The 8,918-nt window shown below is 55.4% G+C and overlaps 1 protein-coding gene across 1 annotated transcript; it reads left to right on the top strand.

The window, feature by feature from the left end:
• Positions 1-7,180: 7,180 nt before the first annotated feature.
• On the top strand, positions 7,181-8,592 carry B0H18DRAFT_1219957 (uncharacterized protein; the record flags this gene model as incomplete). The annotated part of the gene is made up of 2 exons (XM_048036719.1): positions 7,181-8,059; positions 8,111-8,592. Exons 1-2 carry the CDS (start codon positions 7,213-7,215, stop codon positions 8,590-8,592), a joined length of 1,329 nt encoding a protein of 442 aa, XP_047884374.1. The 5' UTR covers positions 7,181-7,212.
• Positions 8,593-8,918: the final 326 nt, after the last annotated feature.

Raw genomic sequence — 8,918 nt, 5'->3', positions numbered from 1 at the left:
TCAGGTCAAGATGTCATACTGACAGGAAAGGTTTCTGTACGCCAGAGGTATAGGCCAACACGAGTTTCTCGTGGGTGGACAGTGCTCGCCTCCTCAACGCATTTACCAACAAGTTCAAGACGCGTACGAGGTGATGGACTGCCAGTGGCAGTAGCGGCTGCATGGATGGGCAGTCGGGAATTGCCGGCCACGATGGACCCAAACGAGACGTATCCGAATTCTTACCACTACCGTCACTCGTACTGTAAAGGCTGTAATCGACCCGGGCCTTCAGCATTCTACACCGAGTCCGGCGAACAGAAAGCACGCACATACGTACTGGACATCCAACATTTGCTCTCGAAGACGACGTCAGGCTGCAGGCTTGTTATCAACTAGTAAGTATGCAATTCTCGCCCTTGGTAGAACTTACCTGTTCAATCATCAGCATCGTTCGAGGACATCGAAAGTCGCGACATGCCAACCCCGGAACTGCCAATCGAAATCCAAGAACAAGTGCTGGACCACCTGCACGACGACCCTTCCGCACTGAAGACGTGTAGCCAGACTTGCTCCGCTTGGCTCCCCACAGCGCGTCTGCACTTCTTCAGGACAGTCAAATTAAAGAAAGTACGACACTGCCTGCGCTTCCTCGCCGTGCTCGAGTCGACCTCAGAGGCGCCCGGTGGTGTGGGCGTAGGCACCCTCGTACGGGAACTGCATTTGCCGACGATGGGTCTTCGGCAGAGGGGCAGACGGAAGGGGCAGCGCTACGACCTGCTATGCCAGATTCTGCGCTACATCCCCAACACCGATACTCTGGTTGTGCGTCAATTTGAGTGGCAGAACTTCCTGGATCTGGCCAGTCCGAAAGGCACCGATACCGACGTTGATCTTCGCGGCGTCTTTACGTCCGTCTGTGCTTTCCCTCGGCTCAAGACGTTGGTTCTGCAGCGAACGTCGGTCCGTACTGTCAGGGAGGTATTGCAACTCATCTCTGCATTTCCCTCCTTGACTACTCTGCGGATATCTGAAATCAACGACCTGATCCTCGACGACGTCCACCTGGATACCACCCAGAGCACCGATATCCGCGTATGCATCCAGGAATTGCGCTTCGAACGCTGGTTAGGCAATCCCGTTCCATTGCAAGACGCAATGAAGGCATTCCTAGAAGCACCCTACGAGCTAGAGCTTCGAAGGCTGCTGTGGATACCTAGGCTCCGGCAGGCAGACTTCGGTGGGCATGCGTTGAACGAAATATTTCACAGATCTGCACGAACTCTGGAGATGCTGGAACTCGAAGTTGACGAGGCTGCCCAACGTAAGAGCCCAAACTAGTCGCATGTCTCGTTGAACTGAACAGGTCACGCAGGCATAGAATGGCTGATGGGCCAGGGCTTGTCTCACCACCGGTCCCTCAAGATCCTCATCCTGTCATTCGACCTCATGTACAGTCCCCGCACGAACCGCGGGTCGATCATCCCTTTGTTCATCTCGAGCCTTGATTCGAGCAGCCTGCGAGAATTGAACCTACACTTCGATGCGTTTGACGAAAGCGACTCTCAGTATGCCGTTGACTGGGTGGAGTTGCCGAAGGCCTTGGTTTCGTTGCATCGGAGGTGCCCCGCCGTGACGCTGACATTGAGTTGGTGCATCCCCACTCATCGGCAAACCAAGTTACCAGACTTGGCTCCCATCTACCGGAAAAAGTTACAGGACGCCCTGCATGCAGGGATGCGCATCGCCGTCGTTTGCAAAGCGCTCCATTATGAATCTTACTCTCGCTCCGGCGGAGGCTGGTTTGAAGCCGTCGTGGACAATCGATGGTGGCCAGCTCGCCCAGCACTCACCTGGTTGTGAGCCTGGTGCTCGATGACACTCGTGCTCTGCCGCTCGCCACTTTCCCGTTTATGCTTCCCGTCCTCGGTATCTCTCCTTATCCGAATCATTTCTTCAATCCCTCCATAGGCTCAAGATCTCCTTCCTCAGCTCGCTCTGCTTCTCCTTCCGTGTCACCTCCACTAGCATCGTCGTGCTGACGAGACTCTTCACCCGACGGTCCTGCTAGTCCACACGCTCTCTGGCCGGCGTCATCGACAGTGTCCAATACGGCCATCCACGTCACGAGCTATGACATGAACTCCTGGATGACTGGAGTGCCGTGCAACCGTCGTCGCTGTCTTGCACAAGGGTTGTTCTCCCGGCCGCATACGCTCACCCAACTCGTACCAAGATGCAACTCGCAGTCGTTTGCACGGTATTCGATACTTCCGAGCGGCGCTTCCGTTCTGACTTGGGCAATCCCTCGTAATCGGTTCGCCGAAGATATACCTGACCGTCAGTGCGACGTGCGACGACCATCATACAGGCCTCGTGTCCGCCTGCTCACCCCTCACCTCGGTACTGCGTCTCCATACCACCCCTCCACCCCTCCAAATCCTCCTCTTCGTCCTTCGGCAGCGCCAACACCGCCTTCGTTAGCTCACTTTGCGTCTCCCGCATCCACTCCGCCAGCTCGCTCCCGCCGTCGGGGATGCCCTCGCTCGGGCGGTCCTGCCAGTGTGCGATCTTGCCGGCGGCGTCGACGGCGATCGTCATGACGGTGCCGACCGAGATCGTCTTCGGGACGAGTTTCGGCGTGAACTCCTGGAGGACATGGAGGGAAGTCGTGCGCGCGTCGGAGGCGGTGATCCGCGCGTACTCCGTGGTGCAGGCGCGGACGAGCTCGGAGAGGCCGTAGAACTGCGCTGCTATCGACATCCGCTCTTCGCCACGCTGGCGGCGGGCGGGCTGTGTGAGAGGGTGGCGGCGTGAAGAGAGGTGAATGTACGTACGGGTTTTCGTAGACGGCATTCTCAGCGAAGAAGTTCATGTTCTGAGAGGTCGAGTGTCAACGTACTAGAGGTGATCGAGGTTGTGTTCTTAGATCCCGACGATCAACTCTGGGGAGGGCATGTTCGAAGTATTGCGCTCGTGAGTTCCTACTTACAAAGGTGAACGTATGCAGCACTCCTTCGATACTAGTGTTCTATATGACATCTCACTGCAAACATCAATGCTATCGCTCTAGCTTCTGGCAGCCCAATGCTTATATACTTTGCTGGCCGGCCCGGTATGTCCACCACAACGCCGGGTTTTGGACTCTGCTACGCAGTCTAGATCAGCGCATTATCGCTGCATCGGCTGGACGGAAAAACTCAACGGCACGCTGGCACTGCCAGGTATGAAGATTGCATGCATAACCACTCGAACTTGGCATACCGCACGGCGCTGTATGCCGCCGGTGCCGTCAACATTGGTCTAACGTAAGATCATTCCACTCGCTACTCTGATTTTCAGGTGACTGACTCGTTCGATAGGAGCAGAGTGCACTTGGAGCTCCTCTGGAGCAGGTTGCGTCTCACTTGTCAGTCTCGACCGCGAAGCATCTACCTCCTCCTCCAGTCCTCCTCTCTGCCTAACTTACATAGTTCAACGCAACGTCCAGACTCCAAAGTCCAGACTGCCATATAACCTGAAACTGAACGTTTGAACGCCCGCTGGTGCTAGACAAGCAGGACCGTACTACGAAAGAAGGTCCAGAACTGCAGCTTTGGGGCCGCCGAGGTCTGCAGTTCGTTCGCGGTGAGGCTGACAATTCGGCATAGACGGCGGATCCTAGATCTCCGAGTCGTTGAGCTCGAGGCTGACGGGACGTGAACACGGAGTCGAGCTGGCATCGTGTCAGCCTCTCCCGGGTCGTCAAACATATAACAAACCAGCGGGACTCTGTCTCCCACGTAACTTACCCTCATCGACTCGCCCACTACCAACCGCAGCGACGGCTAGTATTCAGCAAGTCAACATGACACTTCTACTCGAAGCGATAACCATGATCTGGCGCGACATTTCACGCCACCCTAAATCTTACTTCTGCGAGTTTCTTCTCATCTGCGTTCTCACTCGTATCTACGCAGTCAGCGTTGCGGTCGACCTCGGATTCCTGGATCTGCGTCGCCTCTTCATCGATCCACACTACCCCTTCCCAATCTGCAGAGTCTTCGCACCCGAAATCCACGGATATCGCGGCTTCCTATGGATGGTCAACCCTTGGCAAGTTCCTTGGCTCCTTGTGTTCTATGCTTGGAAGTACCAACGTCGAGACGATGACGTCGCTCTCCGGTTCGGTAGCCTGGCGAGGCGTGCTATTGGGCTAGTCTGCAAGTACTCCATCGCCGGGAGCATCATGGCCGTTGTCGCGCACACTTTACTCGTCCTCGGTGTAGTTGGGGATGTCCAGAGTAGAGCCAAGGTGCTGTTAGGACTAGTCTTCGGGACCTGGGTCCTTACTGTGGCCGTCATCTGGCCCCTTGTGACGAAGATGATGCTTTCCCGGGACGCTGAGGGACCTGGGAAGGTACGTCAGGCTCTCCTGTAGCGTTCCCCCTTTCACTAATCTGCGGTCCGAACAGTGGATGGTACTCGATGACGTTCATGCGGGCCTTGCGGCATTGCCAATGATATTGCTACACGAGACTCCTCCAGCCGATGACTGCCCAATCTGTTACGAGTCGCTGGTGGAGATTTTCGATGAAGCGCAAGGTGTTGTCAAGCTCCCTCAATGTGGGCACGTATTCTGCAAGACGTGGTAAGCACTTAGACCCTCTTGTCTACTACGGTACTGTCAGTGTACTAACCATTCTGCTGGTAGCATTAAGGAATGGATCTGCAACTGGGTGAGTGTTGCGCTCTTGTGTTGGCCCAATAGCCACTGAAAGTTTTGGCACCAGCATGGATCTTGCCCTTTGTGCCGCTATGAGTTCCTTGACGACCTCATCGACATGTGCGAAGACGACGAGGCTGGGGAGTATCCGAGTCAACGGTCTGACACCGTGACGGATTATTTGATGGCGCCGGCCAAGTTCATCTCGGCGTCGTTTGAGGTGCTCCACAACCAACTCGTTGCATTCTTCGGTCTAGTCATGGCATTTTCCTACGGAGTCGTCGCCTTCTGCCTTGTGACGTTCCCTAACAGACTCATGGCACTCTTCCACCGACTCATAACCCTCTCCTACTGCCGACTCGAAGCCCTCTCTAACCGGGTCGTAGCCCTGTCCTGCCGACTCGCAACCCTGTCCTACCGACTTGTGGCGCTCTTTCATCGAATCACGACGCTCTTGGACAGGCTTGTTCCGCCATGGGATGAACCTGACTCAGTTCCTCAAGAGCGGCTGGGGCTCGCGGACGAGCAACATCTCGGCGGTGTCTTCTTCGACGGACGGCAGCCGTCTCACACCCCCTTAGATTCCTACGAGGACCGTCATAGGCGTATCGAGGACCTCTTTACGGCCATGGAACAGCGCAACGCCACTCGTATGAACAGAATGGCTCAGCAAGACAGACTCTTACAAAGCCTCGAGCTGCGTATGTTGTCTCTCGATCGCCGGTCCGATGTAATAACGGGCAGGGGGACGATGCGCAATGGTGCGCGTCACTCCGGTTTCTGAGGCGCCGTGCCGACGTGTCCTTTGACTCCGTACAACTGGGTCAGATGGATACGTCACTAAGGAGAGTGTGATTGCGCTAAAGGCAAGACCTGGACGAAGGGGAGATGATGCTGATCAAGATTATCGTTATTTTTGGTGAGGCCCGTCTCTACCCTCGGATTGTAGTACACTGGCTGATAGCTATCCGCAGGATATTGCAATACTTCGGGGTCTGTCCAGCCAAGTTGCGCACCCGGTTTGGGCAAGTCCGGGTATGCCATAGGCATTTTTCCACTCTCGTTGCGACAATGGGTGTTCTTTCCCCGAGTCGCTGACGCCCTCAGTCAGGTGAGCATTGCGTTTCTGGTCTCATGCGCGTGGTGCTCATGCCCTCGTTGATGACAGGAGTGCAATGGCTTTGATGACTTCATCTCAATGCCTGCCAAATGCTCACTGTCGTCACATCACGACTCAGTATCGTGCACGACACTTCAATGGTGAGTCCCTTCAGCCGCGCGTGTTCCTCGTCTGATCAACGGGTATGCTCCCAGCGCGGATACATCGATAAAGTCAAGTCTTGAAAGCGCAATGCGGTTGCAACCCGGACCTTCAAGAGGTTGCGCGGAGCAGGTGCGCTATTTAGGCTTGGATGTGCGGAGCCGTTGAAGATGCACGAATGGATGCAATATATGGAGCATTATATGGACGTCATGTGCCGACCATCGCTACTCTGCACTGCGACATGGCACTTGTTACCATCCAAGGGCAGTCGCTTGGTATTCGTGCATCAGTGCGAGTGGATACTGGTTCAGTTTCCTACCTCTCGAAGAATATGTATATATATTCGTTGCCGGATGATATTATTCATGTACAGAACTTGGAGGCAGACTGTACTCCCGTGAATGCGCCCAAGAAGTTGGCGGCGACCACCTCAAATCTGCCCTTCAAGTTCTAATGCAATTGCAATTGCAGACGGTGCGTAACCCGGGCCTCGCTCGCAACTACAACAGACTCCATGGCCGCCGCCTACTGCTCATCCGACTAGTACCGGCGTCGACTTCGATCGGTTTCCCGGCCTCCACAGTGTTTGATCCGCGTCATAAGTCCCCGCTCAGTTGGAGAGAGAAATGGGGAACCAGACAACCAAGGGTAGGCGAGTCTGCTAAGGGACACTCGTCGGTGAACACTCGCATAGTACTACAGGTGGTAACTTGAATTGGATGCAGGTAAAGCGGCACTGAGTATTCAACGTTCAACGTTAGTACTTATGAACAATGTATAGCCCACCTGTCGCGTATATTGGATCTTGCACCCACGTAGTGTACTATACTCACCAGGGCATTGTTTCATGAATTCAGCACAGTTCACAGTGACTGGGACGACGGACGTTCACAGGCCTAGTCACGGAACATCTTACCGGGAATTGCTAGGTTCGACACAAACCCCGCACGTCCACGCTAGCGCCGCGTGGAGGGTCTTGAGCGAGACTACGGGAATTGCCGGCATACCGTCGGCCAGGCGCACTTGCCAATTCGAGACGATCGTTCCTCCTCCCGTACACATACCAGCTGTTATGGTAGCCAGTCGAAGTCAAGCGAGCACGAAGGCATACAAATATTAGCCATCGGGTACTTGGCACCACCTCAGATTGCGAGCGTTTCCTTACTGTTCTACTGACAGCTTTCCTCGCGTCCTCGTCGAACTTGTCAACAGGCCGTCCCCAATTGCCACGTACGTTACATAAAGGAGCATCGCCAACCGCAACATGCCTGCCTCGGATCTTCCAATCGAGATACAAGAACAGGTCCTGGACCACCTGCACGACGACCCTTACGCGCTGAAGGCGTGTAGCCTGGCCTGTTCCGCTTGGCTCCCGACAGCGCGTCTGCACCTCTTCAGGACAGTCAAATTGAGGACAGTGCGAGACTGTCTGCGATTCCTCACCGTTCTCGAGTCGACCTCAGACGCACTCGGCGGGATAGGCGTAGGTTCCCTCGTACGGGAACTGCATTTGCCGACGATGGTTCTTCGGCAAGCGGGTAGACGGAAGGGGCAGCGCTACAACTTCCTATGCCAGATTCTGCGCTGTGTCCCCAACATCGACACCCTGGTTGCGCGTCGCTTTCAGTTGCGGAGCTTCCTGGATCTGGCCAGTCCGAAGGGCACCAGCCCCGGCGTCGATCTTCGCGGCGTCTTGACGTCCGTCTTTGCTTTCCCTCGGCTCAAGACGTTGGTCCTGCAGCGAACGTCGGTCCGTACTGTCAGGGAGGTATTGCAGGTCATCTCTGCATTTCCGTCCTTGTCTACTTTGTGGATCTCTGATATCCACATCTCGAGCCCTGACGACGTTCACCCGAATACCACCGAAAGTACCGATATTCGCATATGTATCCAGGACCTGCGCTTGGGACCCTGGGATGGCGATCCCATTTCATTGCAAGCCGTAACGGAGGCGTTCTTAGAAGCACCCTACGAACTGCAGCTCCGAAAGCTGCAGTGGATGTCTGGCCTTCGGCATGCGGACTTTGGTGGGCATGCGTTCAACGAAATGTTTCACAGATCTGCAGGAACTCTGGAGACGCTAGAGCTCGAAGTTGATGAGGCTGCCCAATGTGAGAAGTCAGACGGGTTGCACATCTCGTTGAGCTGAACATATCGTGCAGGCATAGGATGGTTGATGGGCCAGGGCCTGTCTCATCACCGGTCGCTCAAGATCCTCACCCTGTCATTTGATCTCTTTGATGGTACCGCAAGGGACCGGTCGATGATCCCCCTATTCATATCGAGCCTTGATTCGAGCAGTCTGCGGGAGTTGAAGTTACACTTCGATGCGCACGATGAACGCGACTCTCAGAATGCTTTTGACTGGCAGGAGTTGCCGAAGGCCTTGATCTCGTTGCATCGGAGGTGCCCCGCCGTCACGTTGACATTGAGTTGTTGCGTGCCCACTCGTATGTGGATCAAGTTGCCAGACCTGGTCGCCGTCTATTTAAAAACATTACAGGGCGTCCTGCATGCAGGGAGGCGCATCGCTATCGTCCGCACAGAGCTCGACCAGTCTTGCCCGTGCTCCGTTAGGGACTGGTTTGAAGTCGCTATGGATAATCGATGGCGGCCAGCTCGCCCAGCACTCATCTGGTTGTGAGCCTGGTGCCCGACAATACTCATGCTCTGCCACTCGACAATTTCCCGTTTGTGCTTCCCGTCCTCGGTACCTCTCCCAATCCGAATCTTTTCTTCAATCTTTCGGTAGGCTCAGGGCCTCCCTCGTCAGCTCGCACTGCTTCTCCTTCTGCGTCTTCTCCGCTAGCATTGTCACGCCGACGGGAATCCCTTCCCCCGGACGGTCCTGCTTGTGCAAGCGCTCTCTGGCCGGCGTCGTCGACGGGGTCCGTCATGGCGGTGTCCACTATAGCCATTCGTCTTCACTGTTCTCCGGGGTCGAGCCTGCCACAGGAATACCCTGACTCG

The sequence above is a fragment of the Fomitopsis serialis genome (assembly GCF_022376445.1).
Source record: "Fomitopsis serialis strain Sig1Antser10 chromosome Unknown B0H18scaffold_598, whole genome shotgun sequence".
NCBI classification, from domain to species: domain Eukaryota; kingdom Fungi; phylum Basidiomycota; class Agaricomycetes; order Polyporales; family Fomitopsidaceae; genus Fomitopsis; species Fomitopsis serialis.
This window is presented reverse-complemented; position numbering and strand designations above follow the sequence as displayed.